This window comes from Monodelphis domestica, chromosome 7 (assembly GCF_027887165.1).
Source record: "Monodelphis domestica isolate mMonDom1 chromosome 7, mMonDom1.pri, whole genome shotgun sequence".
Lineage (NCBI taxonomy): Eukaryota > Metazoa > Chordata > Mammalia > Didelphimorphia > Didelphidae > Monodelphis > Monodelphis domestica.
Genome location: NC_077233.1, coordinates 226,363,367 through 226,384,318, shown reverse-complemented (window position 1 = coordinate 226,384,318; position 20,952 = coordinate 226,363,367). Strand labels below are relative to the sequence as shown.

At 35.2% G+C, this 20,952-nt stretch overlaps 1 protein-coding gene across 11 annotated transcripts in view; it reads left to right on the top strand.

Annotated features, from left to right (window-relative positions):
* TRRAP (transformation/transcription domain associated protein) overlaps window positions 1-20,952 on the top strand; it is a 186,172-nt gene that overhangs the window by 112,308 nt on the left and 52,912 nt on the right. For 6 of the 11 annotated variants that reach the window (XM_007498284.3, XM_056806500.1, XM_056806505.1 and 3 more), the window contains 4 exons: window positions 7,990-8,181; window positions 17,700-17,928; window positions 18,464-18,729; window positions 19,302-19,402. In XM_007498284.3, coding sequence (XP_007498346.1) covers window positions 7,990-8,181; window positions 17,700-17,928; window positions 18,464-18,729; window positions 19,302-19,402 — 788 coding nt within the window. The remainder of the gene's footprint in view (window positions 1-7,989; window positions 8,182-17,699; window positions 17,929-18,463; window positions 18,730-19,301; window positions 19,403-20,952) is intronic. The other 5 variants (XM_007498285.3, XM_056806503.1, XM_056806502.1 and 2 more) reach the window with 1 other exon arrangement.

Below are 20,952 nucleotides of genomic sequence, written 5' to 3'. Positions count from 1 at the left end.
TGTGCTTATTAATAGTTTTGATTTCTTTGGCTGAGAACTGCCTGTTTATGTCCCTTGCCCATTTATCAATTGGAGAATGGCTTGATTTTTTGTACAATTGATTTAGCTCTTTGTAAATTTGAGTAATTAAACCTTTGTCAGAGGTTTTTATGAAGATTGTTTCCCAATTTGTTGCTTCCCTTCTGATTTTAGTTACATTGGTTTTGTTTGTACAAAACTTTTTAATTTGATGTATTCCAGATTATTTATTTTACATTTTGTGACTCTTTCTAAGTCTTGCTTGGTTTTAAAGCCTCTCCCTTCCCAAAGGTCTGACATGTATACTATGCTGTGTTTGCCTAATTTTCTTATAGTTTCCTTCTTTATGTTCAAGTCATTCACCCATTTTGAATTTATCTTGGTGTAGGGTGTGAGGTGTTGATCTAAACCTAATATTTCCCACACTGTCCTCCAATTTTCCCAGCAGTTTTTATGAAATAGTAGATTTTTGTCCCAAAAGCTGGGATCTTTGGGTTTGTCATATATTGTCTTGCTGAGGTCACTTACCCCGAGTCTGTTCCACTGATCCTCCTTTCTGTCTCTTAGCCAGTACCAAATCGTTTTGATGACCGCTGCTTTATAATATAGTCTGAGATCTGGGACTGCAAGGCCCCCTTCCTTTGTATTTTTTTCATTATTTCCCTGGACATCCTTGATCCTTTGTTCTTCCAAATGAACTTTGTTATGGTTTTTTCTAGATCAGTAAAAAAAATTTTTGGAAGTTCCATGGGTATGGCACTAAATAGATAGATGAGTTTGGGTAGGATGGTCATTTTTATTATATTAGCTTGTCCTACCCACGAGCAGTTAATGTTTTTCCAATTGTTCAAGTCTAGTTTTAGTTGTGTGGAGAGTGTTTTGTAGTTGTGTTCATATAGTTCCTGTGTTTGTCTCGGGAGATAGATTCCTAAGTATTTTATTTTGTCTAAGGTGATTTTGAATGCGATTTCTCTTTCTAGTTCTTGCTGCTGAGCTGTGTTGGAAATATATAGAAATGCTGATGACTTATGTGGGTTTATTTTGTATCCTGTAACTTTGCTAAAGTTGTTGATTATTTCGATTAGCTTTTTGGTTGAATCTCTAGGATTCTTTAAGTAGACCATCATGTCATTTGCAAAGAGTGATAACTTGGTCTCCTCATTGCCAATTTTAATGCCTTCAATTTCTTTTTCTTTAATTGCTATTGCTAGTGTTTCTAGTACAATGTCAAATAATAGAGGTGATAATGGGCATCCTTGTTTCACTCCTGGTCTTATTGGGAATGCATCTAGTTTATCCCCATTGCAGATGATATTAGTTGATGGTTTTTGATATATACTGTTTATTATTTTTAGGAACGACCCTTCTATTCCTATGCTTTCTAGTGTTTTTAATAGGAATGGGTGTTGTATTTTATCAAATGCTTTTTCTGTGTCTATTGAGATAATCATGTGGTTCTTGTTGGTTTGCTTGTTGATGTGGTCAATTATGTGGATGGTTTTCCTAATATTGAACCAGCCCTGCATCCCTGGTATAAATCCTACTTGATCATGGTGGATGATCTTTCTGATCACTTGCTGGAGTCTTTTTGCTAGTATCCTATTTAAGATTTTTGCATCTATATTCATTAGGGAGATTGGTCTATAATTTTCTTTCTCTGTTTTTGGCCTACCTGGTTTTGGAATTAGTACCATGCTTGTTTCATAAAAGTAGTTACGTAGAACTCCCTATTTGCTTATTATGTCAAATAGTTTGTATAGTATTGGGGTTAGTTGTTCTTTGAATGTTTGATAGAATTCACTGGTGAATCCATCAGGCCCTGGGGATTTTTTCTTAGGAAGTTCTTTGATGGCCTGTTGGATTTCTTTTTCTGATATGGGATTATTTAAGAAATCTATTTCTTCTTCTGTTAGTCTAGGCAATTTATATTATTGTAAATATTCATCCATATCAGCTAGATTGGTATATTTATTGCCATATATAGTTGGGCAAAGTAGTTTTTAATGATTGTCTTAATTTCCTCTTCGTTGGAGGTGAGGTCCCCTTTTCATCCTTGATGCTGTTAATTTGCCTTTCTTCTTTCTTTTTTTAAATTAGATTGACCAGTACTTTGGCTATTTTGTCTATTTTTTCAAAGTACCAGCTTCTAGTCTTGTTTATTAATGCAATAGTTCTATCACTTTCAATTTTATTAATTTCTCCCTTAATTTTTAGGATCTCTAGTTTTCTTCTGGGGGGTTTTTAATTTGTTCGTTCTCAAGTTTTTTGATATGCATTTCCAATTCATTGATCTCTGCTCTCCCTAATTTGTTAATATAAGCATTCAGGGATATGAATTTTCCTCTAAGTACTGCTTTGGCTGCATCCTATAGGGTTTGAAAGGATGTCTCACCATTGTCATTTTCCTCAATGAAATTATTAATTGTTTCTATGATTTCTTCTCTAACCGATTTTGGAGTATCATATTATTTAATTTCCAATTAATTTTTTATTTGGCTCTCCATGTACCCTTTCCGATCAATATTTTTATTGCTTTATGATCTGAAAAGGTTGCATTTATTATTTCTGCTTTTCTGCATTTTAGTGCCATTTTTCTGTGACCTAGTGTATGATCTATTTTTGTAAATGTGCCATGTGGTGCTGAGAAGAAGGTGTTCCTTTTTGTCCCTATTTATTTTTCTCCATATGTCTATTAACTCTAATCTTTCTACGATTTCATTCACCCCTTTTACCTCTTTCTTGTTTATTTTTTGGTTTGATTTATCTAAATTTGATAGTGCTTGGTTCAAGTCTCCCACTAATATGGTTTTACTGTCTATTTCCTCCTTCAATTCTCCTAGTTTCTCCATTAAGAATTTGGATGCTATACCATTTGGTGCATACATGTTGATTAGTGATATTTCCTCATTGTCTATACTCCCTTTTAACAGAATATATTTACCTTCCCTATCCCTTTTGATCAAGTCTATTTTTGCTTTGGCTTTGTCAGATAACATGATTGCAACTCCTGCCTTCTTTCTATCAGTTGAGGCCCAGAAGGTCTTACTCCATCCTTTAATTCTAACCTTGTGAGTGTCAATCCGCCTCATGTGTGTTTCTTGAAGACAACAAATGGTAGGGTTTTGGGTTCTAATCCAATTTGCTATTTGTCTACGTTTTATGGGTGAGTTCATCCCATTCACATTCAAAGTTATGATTGTCATTTGTGGATTTGCTGGCATTTTGATAACTTCCCCTAGTTCTGACCTTTCTTCTTTAGCTATATCCTTTTGACCCAGTGATTTACTTTAGGTCAGTCCCCCTAGTCCCCTCCCTTGAGATGCTTCCCTTTCTAGCCCCTCCCTTTTTATTCTCCCTTCTCCTCCCTCCTCTCCTTCCCTCCTCTTATATACTCCCTCCCCTCTCCCCCTCCTTGATTTTCCTTCCTTTCTTACCCTGTTGGATAAAATAGAATTCAGGATCCCACTGGATCTAGATGTTCTTCCCTCTCAGATTTGATTTCACTGAGAGTAAGGTTTAAGTAATACCACTTCACGCTCTCTTCCTCTCCTTCTCATATGAGAGTTCTTCCCCTCCCCTTCCCATGTGTATCTTTGTATGGGAAAGATTATTCTATTTAGCCCCCCCCTCCCATTTCTTGAAGTAAATGTTAGTATTATCGACAAACCCCCCTCCCTTTTTCTTTCTTTGACCCCCCTTTCACCAAATCTTCTTGATGCCCCAATCTTTCCCTATGTATGATTCTTCTAACTACTCTTATGATGCATACAATTTTTGAGATTTAAACAATACATTTTCCCCACATATTAATGTATATATATATAATTTGATATAAATGTAGTCCTTATAGAAGAGAGTTTGACTTAATGAAAAAGATAAGATTAATCTCCTTTTCCCTTTCTTTCATATTTACCATTTCATGTTTCTGTGATTGGATGTCAAACTTTCCACTAAGTTCTGGTCTTTTCTTAGCAAATGCTTGGAAATCTTCTATTTTGTTGAATGCCCATACTTTCCCCTCGAAGTATATAGTCAGTTTTGCTGGGTAGTTGATTCTTGGTTGGAGACCCAGCTCTCTTGCCTTTCTAAATATCATGTTCCATGCTTTGCAGTCTCTTAGTGTGTTAGCCGCTAAGTCCTGTGTGATCCTTATGGGAGCCCCCCTATATCTGAAGGTCCTCTTCTTGGCTTCTTGTAGGATTTTCTCCTTTTCTTGGAAGCTCTTGAATTTGGCGATTACATTCCTAGGGGTTGTCTTTTGGGGATTTAGCATAGAGGGTGTTCTATGAACCCTTTCTATTTCTCTTTTGCCCCTTTGCTCCAGAACATGTGGGCAATTTTCTTCTATAATCTTTTGTAGAATAGCATCGAGGTTTTTGTTTATCTCTGGTTTTTCGGGGAGACCAATAATTCTGAGGTTGTCTCTTCTTCCTCTGTTTTCCAAGTCTTTGACCTTTTCAGTGAGATATTTCATGTTTTCTTTTAATTCATTAATTTTTTTGGGTTTGCTTTATTGATTCTTGTTGTTTTGTAATCTCGTCTTCCATTTGCTTAATTCTGGTCATTAGGGACTGGTTTTGCTTTTCAGCTTTGTCTGCCCTTCTATTAGATGCTTCCAGCTCTTTCTCCAATTGTGAAGTCTTGTCTATCAGACTGCTGATCTCTTTCTCCCATTTTTCTTTCCAAAGGGTTTCCATCTTTTGGGCATGCTCACTGTCTTCTAGTTGCTTAATTCTGGTCGTTAGGGACTGGTTTTGCTTTTCAGCTTTGTCTGCCCTTCTATTAGATGTTTCCAGCTCCTTCTCCAATTGTGAAGTCTTATCTATCAGACTGCTGATCTCTTTCTCCCATTTTTTTTTCCAAAATGTTTCCATCTTTTGGGTAAGCTCCAGTTTGAGATCTTCCAGAGCTTGTGGATAGTTTCCATTTTGGGAGGCATGTTCTGATTTTGTTTGGATTTCATCCTCATTCTCTTCTTTTCCTTGGGTACTCCCTCCATAAAAGTTTTCAATAGTCACTCCCTCCCCCCTTCCCCCCCCCCCCCCCCCCCTTTCTTCTTGGAGGCTTGATTTTGGGACATGTGAGCCATCCCGTTGGTGGTTTTATTCCACTTTCTTTTTTGGTCTGGAGTCTGTGTGATGCGGGCGGGTTTTCTGTGAATTTAGGTTGCTTCAGACTAGTTTTTCCCAGCCTCCGGGGTTTCTTAGAGCGCAGGTCCCTGTGCTCAGCGCAGCCTCTCAGAGCCCCTTTGCTCAGCACAGCCTCTCAGAGCCCCTTTGCTCAGTGCAGCCTCTTATGGCGGTTGCCCCTTTGCTCAGTGCAGCCTCTCATGGCGGTTGCCCCTTTGCTCAGTGCAGCCTCTCATGGCGGTTGCCCCTTTGCTCAGTGCAGCCTCTCATGGCGGTTGCCCCTTTGCTCAGTGCAGCCTCTCATCGCGGTTGTCCCTTTGCTCAGCGCAGCCTTTCAGGGCCCCTTTGCTCAGCGCAGCCTTTCAGGGCCCCTTTGCTCAGCGCAGCCTTTTAGCGCCCCTTTGCTCAGTGCAGCCTCTCAGTGCCCCTTTGCTCAGTGCAGCCTCTCAGCACCCCTTTGCTCAGTGCAGCCTCCCAGCTCCCCTTTGCTCAGCGCAGCCTCTCAGCGCGGCCGCCCCTTTGCTCAGCGCAGGATTTTCCTGTGAAACCGCCCTGAGAGGTCCTTTCCTTGCAGTCTTTAGATCCCAAGGACCCTAGTGTGCCCTCCGCCCCCCCCCCCCCCCCCCCCCAGACAGAGACGCTCCTCACTCATTTGCTGTCCCAGTGAGCGCTCTGATAGCTTACTCTGGTTTGGTGGGGGGGAAGGGGGGAGGGGCAGCTCAGTTCACGTTTTTTGTGTGAGCTTTTCCTCCTCCTTATAGTGTGGAAATGTTCAAACCCCACGTACCTTCGTTTCTGTGGGTTACTGGGGAGTCCCTCCGTTCTTCCAAAGGTAATTTTTATGCTCTTTTGAGGTTGTCTATTTCGTTCGGTGCCGGGGAGGGGAAGCAAGTCACGTCTAGATTGTAGCCATGTTTACCCGGAAGTTCCCCAGATCTCTTTCTTGAGATTTGTCACCCTTTCTTGGTTGTACATGTAGAACTAGATGTTCTATTTACATCTCAAATATAAAGTGTACAAAAATAACATGTATTATTGCCCCCTAAAATAAAAAATCCCTAACCTTAACTTAATTAAGTCACCCCATTTTGCTCTATTTTATTTACAAAAATCTTTCTTGTTTCTCCCCTCCCCCCCAAATCCTTAGGACAAATATGTGTAGTTAAAACAAATTTCTTAATTCACCCCCCTCACATGTCCCTCTAAACCCCCCCATCCCAATGCCTCAATCTCCTCAATGCCTCAATCTGTAGGAATCTATTACCTTTCTCTCAAGAGATTAGGTAATATGTTTCATCATGTAAAAATGTATGCATGTCTTTTTTGCATTTTGAGTTCATCACTTCTCTGGCAGGAAGTGGGTTTTTTTTTGTTTTGTTTGTTTTGTTTTTTCCATCAACTCTGCTGCAATTATACCTGATCATTGGGTCATTTGAGTTCCTTAGTTTTTCAGTTATCTGTCTGTATAAATGTCCCTCCCTCTTTTTAAACACCGACTTTCTGTCTTAGAATTGATACTAAGTATTAGTTCCAGGCAGAAGACTGGTAAGGGCTAGGTCACACATCTAGTAAGTGTTTGTGGTCACATTTGAATCCAGGACCTCCAGTCTCCAGACCTGGTTCTCTATCTACTAAGCCAGATATCTAGCTGCCCCTCTTTACAAATATTTTTAAATTAATTATTAAACATAAGAGCCAATCTTTTTACTCTACTTTAAGGAATATCATTATGATATGAAATTTTCTATAATATGGCTGTTTTTGCATACCAACAACTGGCCCATTATAAGAAGACTTTGCTGATCCAATTAGAATGAATTATATGAAAGGAGACTGTCTTCTTGTGCCAAGTAGAGGTTTTTGGCTTAAAGAAGATATTCTTCTGATATTTAGCATTATATGCATTTATGTTTGATTATAAGGTAATGAGTTGATGAGCAGAGTTGGATGATGAGACTAAGTCCTGAACTTTGGCATGAACTCAGGCAGATAAATGACAATATGGAAACAAGGACAGCTCCAAAAGACAAGCAAAAACAGTTTCTGTTCTCAAAGGCTAAAGTAGGAGGTTCTAAACTGTTTCCCTGTGAAAGATCCCTCTGGCAGCTGGTAAAACCAGTGGACTCCTCACAAAATTGTTTCTGAATACATAAAAGTAAAATGCATTGGATCATAAAGGAAACCAATTATGTTTAAATATTATTATAAAAAAATTTTAAACTCATAGACTCTGAGATCTTTTTTCCTCATAAAAAACACAGCATGTAAATGGTACTCCAAATCTTGAAAGAGACCGATTTTTTTTCCTACCTAATGTTGATTTTGCTTTTGTTATTTCTGACAAACATTAATTGTAATTCTTTATTATCTGAGAATTACCAATTACCAGTAATTGCACATATGTTTTAGTTTCAGGCAAAATAAATTTTTTAGTAATGAGACATTTTTATATTTCACTAAAGAGATAAGGCTAAAACTTTAAGCAGTTTTGGTTACTGGCAGACTTCATGTAAAAGTGTTTGTTATATAGCACTGTTAGTAGGATATGCCAATGTTATTTTTTATTTTTATTTGCATTTTCTAAATCAGACATTATGCTTTTATTTCTAAAAACATATTCCTTATGAGTTTAAATTTTTTATAAAATGTTTCATAATCCATTTAAAATTGTTTTAAAATGCTCATCATGATCTCACTAATATCCCTAGAAATGGAATTCTTTACTTTTCCTTTATATCATTCATGCCATTTGTTGCTTTTATTTACTAAGTGGGCAAGGCAATTTCCAATTTCCTTAACAGTCATTTGAAGAAAAATATTATTAACTTTTTCCCCCCACTAGGTGGAACTCAGTTGTCCAAAAGAGATGGCATGGAAAGTCAATATGTATCGAGGATACTTAGCAATTTGCCACCCTGAAGAACAGCAGCTCAACTTCATTGAACGTCTTGTGGAGATGGCTAGTAGTCTGGCCATTCGAGAATGGCGAAGACTTCCCCATGTGGTTTCCCATGTTCATACTCCCCTTCTTCAGGTAAGATAAAAGAAAAAACTTTTAACACTTCAACATCCAGTCTTGAAGAGAAGTCATCTTTTTTCCTTAAAATTCAAGAAAGGTGAGCTGTTGGGGGTTCTGCTGTAAAGCAACATTATATACGCTGCTTATTACTATTAGTCTTATTTTGATATTGTTTAGTCCTATAGCTTTGAACAATACTTTGATCAAGTAGGTTGTTTCCTTGCTATGATAATCTACTTTCTGCTCATTTTATAGGTTAAAATTTCCAATACTTGTATATATCAGAAAGCCAATGAAACTAGATCGTATTGAATTTATTCATTGGTATCTTTGTGAGACTTGTGATTCTTAGATATAGATATGCAAGTTTGGTAAAAAAAAAAGTTTTGTTAAATAAGGGGTGGAGAAACTTTTCTGTTTTTGACAGTAAAAGATCAGAAAGTGTTCATTATAGCTTGCCAATTATTTGAACTGAGAGAGACTTAAATTTAAAAAACCAACAAAACACTTGGAAAGTTTTTGTAGTTGGTGGTGTAGTTATAGAGTACTGGGCCTAGAGTCAGAAAGACCTAGTTCAAAATCTGGCCTCAGATAATTCCTAGCCATGTGACTATGGGTAAATCACTTAACTTGTTTGCCTTATTTTCTTAAGTATAAAATAGAGATCCTAATAGAACTTTCCTCCCAGAGTAGTTATGTGAATCAATTGAAGATCAAGTGAGAATTTATAAAGTACTTAGTACAATTCCTGGCACATAGCACCTTATATAGGTTCTATATAGCATATATATAGCACCTTATATAGGTCCCTGTAAATGCATATCCCTCTCCTTTCCCCTTCGTGCCCTTCTAAATTGGAACATTTTAAAAACAAATATGATGTAAAATTATATACTGATTTTTTTGGGGGAAAATATTCATTAATTATTTGCCTTTGGAAAACCTTGTTGTGTGTCAATAACTATTTTGAATTTACTGTTTGGAAAATGGAGCATTCTAAGAAAGAAAATGAATGAAATCAGGTAGTCTTATTATGAATATGTTATCATTTTAGCTTTCAAATTTTGGACAAGTGTCTGGTTAAGGCCAGATTTTTTATTTATTTATTTTTGTAGTGGTGTTGGTGACCAAGATGCACTTTGTCAGTTGCCATTTTAAAAAGTTGTATTTGAACATTGTTTCACAAAGTATACCTTTTTTTTCCTTTTTTTAAAATTTAGCTGTTCTTAAGAGAGTAGTGAATTAGCTTGATAAAAGGTTTCATCACAGTCTCTTGAATCGCTTTGTGGCAACTAATCCCCAAGGTTGGTGTTTACAAGTTATAATGAAACATATTATAAAATATAAATTGTTGAATATATCTTTAATCTATTATTTTTCAGAGGAATACTGATATAACAGGAATAGTACTGGACTTGGAGTCCCATGAGAACTAGAGTTTCCATTTACTAGCTGTGTGACCTGAACCTTAGTTTCATTTATAAAGTGGGAGGAGTGAGAATGCTTTCACCGCTTACTTCAGAGGGCTCTTTTGAGGCTCAGATTACACAAAGTACTTTATAAATCTTAAAGTACTATATAAACATGATTTTAGTAGTGGTAGTAATTGTTATTAGAGTTTTAAGACTATTGTCTGAAAGTAGTACTTACTGGTTCTTAATTGTTTTTAGTTGATCTTAGGCTGAAAAATAATGAGTTGTTTTAATGTGTATAACCAATTTCTGTTTCTATCTTTTTTCTATACTAATATTGGTTAAAGTAGAAATAATTAAAACATTTCAAACTTTTTGGTATTAATCCATAAAACTTAAAAATTGCAGTTGTGTTACAACTGAAAAATAAATACTGTAGTTTGGGCAACATGTATTACATGTATCAGAATAGATATGGATTTTAAAAAATATTAATTTGGACTGCTTAGCTAGACTCATCAGTTTGATTTCCTTATAAATATGAGTGTTTTTATTTTACTTATAAATATGAGTATTTATATCTACATATATATACACATATAAATATATTTCTGTGTGCATGCATGTATACATACACATATACACACATTTTACTTATATAATTTGGTTTTTGTATCATGTTCATTTCCCATTTATAATTTCATTCACATTTTAGTTATAAGATGGCTTTGGTGACTCTGTGGATAGAACACTGGGCTTAGAGAAGATTTGCATTCCTATCCAGTCTCAGACAATTGATAGTGTGACCCAGACAAGTTATTAAACCTCTGTTTGCCTCAGTTTCCTCAATTATAAAAAGACAATAATAGCATCTGACTTGTAGAAGTGTTACGAGGATCAAATGATATTTCTTTAAAAGTGCTTAGCCTGGTACTTGGCACATAATAGGTGTTCTATAATGTTTATTCCTTTCTCCTTATTCCCTTATGAAGCCTATTTCTTCCATTTATTTGACGGGTAGGGAGAGGATTAGAGTTTTGATAAAAGAGAAACAGTAGTACATATTTTGTATTTTGCTGGATTATGGAGCTCAGAGAAACAGTTTATCAGTCTTTTCCCTGTGGTTGCACACATTTTACCACTGATTGCGCTTAGTGCTTAATACATGTGGGATTATTAATAGAAACTTTGCTCACTTCTATAAATTTAGTACAAGGGCATTCTTTTACTACCTGCTCATGTGTCCTACCCACGAGTACTTTTTCTCTGACTTTGTGTGACATAGGGAACCTGATCTAATAGATCCTGGTTCATTCTGCTGCTTTTTCATTTCTAGACCCTTTCAGTGATCATCACAGAATTATCTCCAAGGCTTAAAATATAAAACTTGAATTTTCAGACCTTTAGTATCTTAATATAGACATAGCTTAATTATCTTGTCTTTCCTGTGTGGATTATAAATCTTTTTGAAGAGATTCTGCTTGGTATAATCAGCAGTGTCATTTGCCAAGAGTAGCCTCTAGAGTACCTCACCATGCACCAGTGACTGCACTGCAGACTTAAACTCTTTATTACCTCCTCCCTATCAAAGCAGAGAACATCTTTAGCAAGAATACAACTCCCCTTTTCATGCCTCTCCTAACGTTTATCATCAGAAGACTGTTGAACAGAGTTAATTCTATTAATGTATCTTTTGAGGAATTTTGAATAATTTTGAAATATGAATGAGAGACACCTTGTCAAAGAATAGTTTGTCAGGCAGAATTTCCCACTGCAACAACAAATACTTTTTTCTCCACAATCAAGCCATAAGCACAGTGGCATCTTATATTTTCTATATCTTTTATTCAATTGTGAGATGTTAAAATTGTGGACTGTTATTAAATATTGCTTGGGAAGGCATGCTTGTTCTCTACTAATATACTCAGGGAAGATTCCTTCAATTCATGTTTAGATAATTATTCATAAAGATTTTGTGTAGTTAGGGAATATAGGCATCTGGTTTGGTAGTTGTTGGTATTCTCTGTCAGTTTTTTCATATATTAATAAGGTTTTTTCCTTCATTCCTATGATATTTCCCCTTTCCCTCAGTGACCATAACATTGTATTGTCCCTAGCATAGAGTTCCTGTATGTACAATCCTTGATCCAGGCTGCTTTCCTCATCTTTGTTTGCTTTAGTCCCATTCCTACCTTCCCTGGGATACAAAAGGAATTGTGCTGTTAACATCCTAAGTGTGGTGGTTCCACTTCATTCTCAATGAAGAAAAAGTTTTATTATAATAAATTTTTATAAATCTTGTCCATTTTTCTTCCATTGTTATCCATTGTTTTATGAATATCCTAATAATCAGTTGTTATCCTAACAGAAAATATCAGATATGAGCCTCTATCGTAGTTGAACCATTAATTACTATCCCTCTTTGGACTATTTTGATACATTTCTAATTGACATCTCTCTGGCCTTTCCCCTGTCTAATCCATCCTCTACATAAGTACCAAATTGATTTTCCTAAAGCGCAGATCTAATCATGCCGCTCCTCTACTCACAAATTATCAATGACTTGCTTATATTTCTAGGATAAAACCCAGAATCCTCATAAAAACTTCCATAATCTCTTCCTCGCCTATCTTTCCAGGCTTATTTCATAATATTCCCCACTTCTCATGTTCTTGCTTTCAGTCAAACTGATCTCTCAGCTATTTCCCATGCATGATATTCCATCTCCAGCTTTCACACCTTTTCACAGGTGTGGTCCCTAGCCTCCTTTTTAGTATAGCTCTAGAGTCATCTTATATATGAGACCGTTCTTAATGCCAGCCATTCTGGCAAAGAATTAGCATTCTTTTCCTTGTGAAACTGTAGTTGGGTAGACAGGTCGTGATTAATGAGGTTTTGAATAATGAAAAAAAATCAATTTAGTGTGAATTATAAAATGATAGGACACATTTTCATTATCTGAACTTTGAAGTGCATTAAATACATGTGAGCCATTTGAAAGTTTTGAATACATTGCTATATTATTGGTCTATATTTGCCTGTTGTATATAGATGTAATATACTTCTGTGTACTATATCAGAAAGCTTCAGGCCTCTGTAGGGGTGATGTGAAACTCCTGGAAGAACTCGATTAAAATGTAATTTTGGAGATGGGTGGGGTGGGGGGGTGTACAGGTAGGTGGCTCATTGGTTTGAGAACTAGGCCTAGAGACTGGAGTTCCTAGGTTCAAAAGTGATCTCAGATACTTCCAAGGTGTGTGCCCCTGGGCAAGTCACTAAACCTGCATTGCCTAACCCTTACTGCTCTTCTTCCTTAGAACCATTACACAATTTTGATTCTAAGAAGGAAGATAAGGTTTGGGTGGGGAGGAGGATAATTGAGAAATATTTAACAAAATAAATAAAAATATAACATCACATTGATCATATTAAGTTGTGGTTTTTCTGCATGAATAATTTGGCCTTCAAGGATCTATTTCCATTTAAGTTTGATACCACTGTACTAATATTATCAAAAGTTGCATTAACATTTTGGAAATAAGACCTTAAAATGGATAAAGGAAAGAAAACTGAGTATTGCCAGTGCAAAAAAGAAGATATAAGCTCTTAAATTAGGACACAAATTGATGTAACTGAACAGCCTGACCCTGGTCCTAGTAATTCTAAAACAAGATAAGATGTTAGCATATTGGAATCTAAGGGATAGCATATTATAATTTCCACAAGGAGATTTTTTTAAAAAGTTGCATCATCTTTTTGTGGTTTGCAAACTACTAGAAATATGGAACCTCTTTTAGCTGTAAGGATTGAAGCTTGCATTAAAAAACAATTCCTTTTTAAGTAGAGCAGCCATTCAGACAAAAGGCATCAAGTTTATTTAAATCAATGAAGGAAAAAAGAAATAAAATAGATAATAGAGAAAATTTTACTGCTTGAATTGATTGATTCACTTTAAAAATCAAGTTCATTTGCATTATATTAAAATTACTAAAGAAGAGGCCAATGAAAACTGGTGTGGATGTAGCAACTAAATGCCCTAATGTTCTGATGAAAGTAATTGAAGAAGGTGGATATATTGATCAGCAAAATATTAATATGGATGAAATAGGCTTATTCTGGAAAAAGGATGCTTTCTAGAACTTCTTTTTCTAAGGTAAAAAACTCAACCTGGATTTAGAATAAAAGGATCATCTAACTCTTTTATTGGGAGGTAATGCAGAAGGGGAATTTAAATTAAAACCAATTCCTGTTTATTAACCTTGAAATCCTTGCATACAACCATTAATTGCTTCTACTTCTTTGAAAGTAAAATAAGAAAGCATAAGTGACTAAAGTAATTTCTGAAGACTGATTTTCTATTTCAGCCCAGCTATTTAAAAATATTACAAAGACAACAATATCGAATTTAAAATATTACTGATAATTCCCCCAGGTCATCCATTTACAATTGGTTCACTGTGTGAGAATGTGACCATACACATTTGCTAAAATAAAGCTCTCCATACCTATTTATCTATCTCCAATATAAAAATGATCAAGGTAAACCTTGAATGATAAAAAGGATAACTGAATAGTAAATTTGTATTTCAGCAATTCCATTTAAAGTTGGTTGAGTAAATTAAGTGTACATGATAGAGGAGGATAAAAGTTAAGCTCCTGGGTGAGTAGTGCTTTGCTTAATGGCTCCCAAATTAGTTTTTGTTATTTTACTTTAAGAAATTTAATTATGTAAATTTGGATTTTCTTGATATAGTTAATATTTAATTTTTTTCCTAAAGTAACACTAAGAACCATATTATTTTAATTATAAATGAAGTCATCACCTTAGTTAGGTTTGTCAGTCTTCTCTAAAAGGGTTTCGGAGTGAATAAAAATAAAATTTGGGGGGTATTTTCCCTTTCACTTGCCTTTAGGATTTATGAATTTCAGAATTTGTCTGATGACAATTAAAAACTTATTTGTAGATTACACAAAATCTCTAATGTGTTCATTCAAAATGCACATAGCTACGTATATATAAATATGTATAATTTCTTTAAGTGAATCTTTTCTTCCACACTAGCATTTACTGAGCCATAAAGGTATTGTGGTTTGTAGCTGTCTGGAAAATATGGATATGCTACATGTCAATAAGATATATGCAGAATCATGTGATGGATTTAATTTCTCATTGGAGGTATTTTAATAAAAACAAGTGATTAATTACTTTAATGTCTAAATACTTATGTTAGTATTATATTTATAAAGTATAACAAAGGGATTGGGATTGGACCTATGCCACTGATATGGAATCTTCTAATGAGGAAATTCCCTCTACTGTTTAGAAGTCAGAACTTTTTCTTTAACTTTATAATCCTAGAGATTTGGCTAGTGCAAAAGTGTCAAATCCTTTACCACAAAACTGTCCAAGCAAAACTTGTAAGTGTAGCCAAACCTGATTAAAATGTAATTGGGAAAAATTTGACAAAATAAACATCAAGTAAAACATAGATAATATTATTTTCTAAGTCAATACATGGCATGCAAGATTTGAGTTTGACACCCTGGGGCTAGAACACTGGCAGCTTTAAAAGACTTGCTCAGGGTTACACATGCTGTATGTTTCATAAGCAGAACTTAATTTAAACCAAAACTAAAGTCCTACTGACTTTGTAGTTTCTCTTTAAGTACAATTAAAAAAATTTTTTTTAATGCAGCTTGTTTTTATTTTTCTGTATGGACACTACCTCTGCATCTGCTGAGTTATAGCACAATTAAAATAACATAAATGTTAAATCTTTCACATAAATTTGTGAAATTTGACTATCAGTAATTTACAGAGTTGCCATGGGCTTTGAGAGTTGATTATGTCTTAGATATAGGACTTGAACCTAGGCTTTCCTCATGCCAATAGTGTCCTCTGTTATTCCATCTGCTTCTTCTAAATTCAGTTTCTCAAACTGAATCCCAGTCTAAAATTTTTTTTTTCCTGGAAAACTATAGTCTTTCCTTAAGGACAGGGCCTTTATGCTTTAATTTATTTTTTAAAATAACTTACTTTAGGTCTTGGAATCAATACTGTTTATTGGGTCCAAAGCAAAAGAGTGGTAAGGGCTAGACAGTGGGGGTTCAGTCACTTGTCCAGGGTCACACAGCCAGGAAGTGTCTGGGTTCAGATTTGAACCCAGGACTTTCCATTTCCAGCCTGGCTCTCAATCCATTGAGCCACCCAGTTGCCCCCATATGCTTATTTCTTTTGCCAGTCAAGTTTGTCACTTAATAGATAATGAGAGAGAGAGAGAGTTAGAGTTTTTAAATAAACTTTGTAGAAATGTTATAAGAATTAACAGTTTTATAGAAAGCAGGCAACTTCCAAAGGAACAATTCTACAATCTACTGTGAAAGCATTTTGGGATTAAGTTCTGCTATCAAGAAAATAGAAGTGCTTATGGTTATAATCAGATACATAGGTTTTGGAAGAGGGCTAGGGTCTTTGGAGAAATACAATTAACTTTTAGTTCCCATGTTAGAACTATTTGCTTTAGGTTCCTTTTTATTTACTTTAAAATGGATGGTTGCTCCAATTTTATTTTGAAACTTAGTATCTTAGAATTGAAGACCTTAAGAGCTGGAAGTCAGAAGAGGTTATCTAATCCAATCATTTTATTTTGCTAATGAGGAAACAGACCCTAAAGAGGTTAAAGACTTTCCTTCAAGTAGCTAGCAGCACCTAGACTTGAACTCAGTTTTGCCCCCTCTTCCCCACTCATGTTCTTTGATTATAGCAAAAATATGTAGTAGACTCATCTTCATGTTTTGACATTATAGACAGTTTTGCCCTTTCAATTAGAAAAAGAACAAATTTATGAATTTTAGGAAACTGTCAACCTGCTTGTCTCCAATGCACATTCTTGTGCTTCTCTTTTCTTTCTGATTTCTTCCTTGTCCTCTTTGCTGGAGGCTTAGGAAATAACAGTCATTAAATGCTAATGAGAGATACAAAGACCAAGTAATTCTGCACACATTTCTTAAGCCCCCTATTTCTTACACACTAAAGCACTTTCTTCCCTCTTGAAGAACAAGTGGGATCAAAAGGGATAAGATTTGTGTAGTACTAGCACTATGCCAGCACATACCAGGTACTTAATAAATGCGTATTCCTTCCCTTCCCCCCGTTCTCCTCCTCCTTTTACTCCGTATAGACAGCAATGAAATATTTACCTCCACTCCTTTTATTCTTAGTTCTCTAGACATATTTCCAACCAACTTTACAAAAGTCGAATCATTTTCCAGAACTTCCGTGTGTGTGCGTGTGCGTGTGTGTGTGTGTGTGTGTGTGTGTGTGTGTGTGTGTGTGTGTTTGCTATTAGTGACACCACTGTTCTAGTAATAATGACATATTTAAAAATGAGCTCTGTCTTCTATCTTCCTTGACCTCTTGTTCTTCTTCACGTTTAATTGATTTCCAAATTTTCCTGCTTTGGAGTATGTTAAATGTTTCTTTTCCATTACTAGTGGCATTGGCCTCTCCAGCTCAGGCTTATCTCCTTCAGGGCACTCACTGCATCAGAATCATCATTATTAACCAAGTGTCTAGGACAGTGAATTGTAAACAGACACAGTAAAAATTGAGGAATTCAATATTTGTATCCCCATCTTCCTGCTTAATGGACACTAAATTTTGACATACCTCTGAGCTCCATTAGATTCCTGGAGATACTTTTGTTAGATAAGTATGCAGACTTCATTGAGAGAGAAAAGTAAATTAAAAGAATCATCTAAATCAGATAGGGTCCATAGGCAGGAAGTTACATGCTTTTCTTCATAGTTTTATTGAACTTATTTATATCTATCTGTTGGCATTTGTTAGTTGTGTGCCTGGATAAGGCATTTAATTTCTCTGTACCTCAGTTTCCTTATCTATAAAATGGAAATGTTAAAGATATTCTCCCCTTCATAGGCTAGTTATGAGGAAACTATGTTGTATACCTTAAAATTTTTATGTAAATGTTATATTGATGTTTACTTGAAGATGTGTTATGTGCAGTTGAAGGTAATTGGTTAAATAATTTAATCAGATTCACAGAAGCATAGTTGGCCAGTTTTATTCCTGCTTTAGTAATTAGTATTTCTTTTATTTAGGCAGCTCAGCAAATCATTGAACTTCAAGAAGCTGCACAAATAAATGCTGGTTTACAGCCAACCAACCTAGGAAGGAACAACAGCCTCCATGACATGAAGACTGTAGTAAAGACCTGGAGGAATAGGTTACCTATTGTATCAGATGATTTATCTCACTGGAGCAGCATTTTCATGTGGAGACAACATCATTACCAGGGTAAACCTACCTGGTCCGGCATGCATTCATCATGTAATTTTCCAGACAACCCACTGTTTTTGTTGTTGTTATGTGGGGGGAGGCAGAGGGAGGGGATGGTGTTTTCCATTTTTTATTATTAAAATGAAGTCAAGACAGGGGTCACCTTCATGCCAAATGGTGAGGACCATTTGGGGTCTGGTCACTTATCTCAGAATTCTGAGTCACTGAGGAAGAACTAGAACAGCTATGATGCTGCTCTCACTTTGCCCCAGTCTCTGTTCTCTCCCCTTTCTCCACTCTTGAATTCCAGAGCCAGTTATTAGGCTCATGAGGTCATCATTTACAAGGCAACCTTCATGGTATAATTAGCTGAAGTGATGATGTTGAATGTAATGTGTAAGCATATTTGTTTTTTTTAATTAAAAAATATAAGTATGATACACAACAAAAGTAGCTTGGGTTCATCACAAATCTCCCATTTTCATAAGCCATGTGTTCATTTTGTATTTTTAATAAACCTTATTATGATATTTATTTTCTATCTTGATTTTACTTAAGACTAATAGTGTATTTCTTTGCCTTCTAGCTATTGTAACTGCCTATGAAAATAGTTCACAGCATGATCCTAGTTCCAATAATGCTATGCTTGGGGTTCATGCCTCAGCTTCAGCTATCATTCAGTATGGAAAAATTGCTCGAAAACAAGGACTGGTCAATGTAGCTCTGGATATATTGAGCCGTATTCATACTATCCCTACTGTACCAATTGTGGATTGCTTTCAGAAGATTCGACAACAAGTCAAATGCTACCTTCAGTTGGCTGGAGTTATGGGCAAAAATGAGTGTATGCAGGTAGAGTGCTGATGGGATGTCTTCCTTTCCACCTTCGTCTCCACTCATGGATTAAAAATGGAGTAGGAATCTTGAGAATTATAGTTACAATAGTCATGTACAAGGAGTTGTATGTTTGTGTGTGTGCATGTTTTGAAAAGAATAGTACATTTATGGTAGAGGGATATAGTTTCTAAAAAGAAAAGAGGCAAAAAATAACTAGTTATTTAAATATGCTGTTCCTATTTTTTCCTTAATTATATTCCAAAAACCTAAGAAGTTTGAATTAATTTATTTGATGAAGGGGATTATAAGGATGGGTAAATGAAACCTGACTCAAAAAATGTTAGTGATATAGAGTTAATGTTTCAAAAACTAAAGCTTGTTAATTAGTAACTCAGTTAAAATCTTATATAGTTAGATAATTGATGGCTAAGGCAGGGAAATATTACTGTATTATTGTATTCTGATAAAGGGTGAGTTTGGAGGGCTCTCAAGGAGATCCTTTCATTGATCTTTTATGTTGTCTGTTATGTTGTTGATCTGGGAATTCATTTTCAGTACTTTTCCCCACATACAATTTCTCTTAACAGGGTCTTGAAGTCATTGAATCCACAAACTTGAAGTACTTCACAAAAGAGATGACAGCTGAATTTTATGCTTTAAAAGGAATGTTCTTGGCACAGATTAACAAGTATGTATATTGGGCAAATGAAGTCTTTATATAAAACAGGACTAATAAGTAGTACATTCAGATGTTTAAGCAGCTGTGTTGTTTAGGAGATAAAGCCAGCCTTTAGTTCAAGCAAGAAGTTGCTTTTCCTAGGTCTTGATCAATGATACAGGTAAAACCCAGTGGAATTGCATGTCGACTTGGGGGATGGGGTGGGACATGAATCATGTAACAATGGAAAAATAATCTAAATCAATTAATTAAATAAAAATTTTCAATTAAAAAAAAGAAATTGCTTTTCCCTCATAATGTTTTAGTTATATTGTTATATTGTTATATAATGTTATATTACTTCATAGCAAGAGAGTAACTTTGAACAGGAGATTTGATAAGTCAACTTGGTATGCTTTTCCCCCCTTTAAAATATTTTTTATTTATTTAATTTTTGAAAAATAAAGGCATTTTATTTTCCCAATTATATGTAACAAGAATTTTCAACATAAGCTTTCTGAAATTATAAGATTAAATTTTCTTCCTATCTCCCCTCTTCCAGATCTGGTAAGCAATTTGATCTGGGTTATACATGTATTATCACGTAAGATATACTTCCATATTGTTCATTATTTTAAGAGAATACTCGTATAAATTCGAAACCCCAAAATAATAACACAAATAAACTAAAGTAAAAAATAGTATGTTTTGATCTGCACTTTGGCTTTAATAGTTGTTTCTCTGAAGGTCAGTAGCATTCTTTATCATAAGTCCTTCAGAATTATCCTTGATCATTGTCTTGCTGAGAGTTTTGCTTAGTCATTCACTGTTGTTCATCATACAATATTGCTGTTACTGTATATGAAGTTCTCCTGGTTCTGCTTATTTTACTCTTCATTCATGTAGGATTTTTTTCAGCTTTCTGAAATAAGACCTTTATCAGAAAGGTCTTTTTGCTATATCCCCCCTCCCCAGTTTGTTATTTACCTTCTAATCTTGGTTACAGTGGTTTTGTTTGTACAACCCCTTTTTAGTTTAATATAATCAGAATTACTCATTTCATATCTTGTAATGTTCTCTCGTTTGGTCATAAACTCTTCTCCATATATCTGCTGGATAAGCTCTTCCCATGTTCCTCTTATTTACTTATTGAGTCACCTTTTATGTCTAAGTCATATACCCATTTGATCATATTGTGGTATAGTATGTGAGATAATGGTTTATACCATACCATTTTCCAGTTTTCTCAGCAGTTTTTGTCAAATAGTGAGTTATCTCAAAATCTAGGCTGTTTAGGTTAATCAAGCACTTGGTTGCTAAGGTCATTTACACAATTTACGTATTGTGTATTTAATCTATTCCATTGATCCACCTTTCTGTTTCTTAGCTGGTCCAGATTGTTTTGATGATTACTGCTTTATAGGATAGTTTGAGATTTGGTACTGCTAGACCACCTTTCTTCACATTTTTTTCATTAATTTCTTTGGTATTCTCGATCTTTTGTTCTTCCAGATGAATTTCATTATTATTTTTTCTAGTTCCATAAAATGATTTTTTGGTCATTTGATTGGTATTAATAA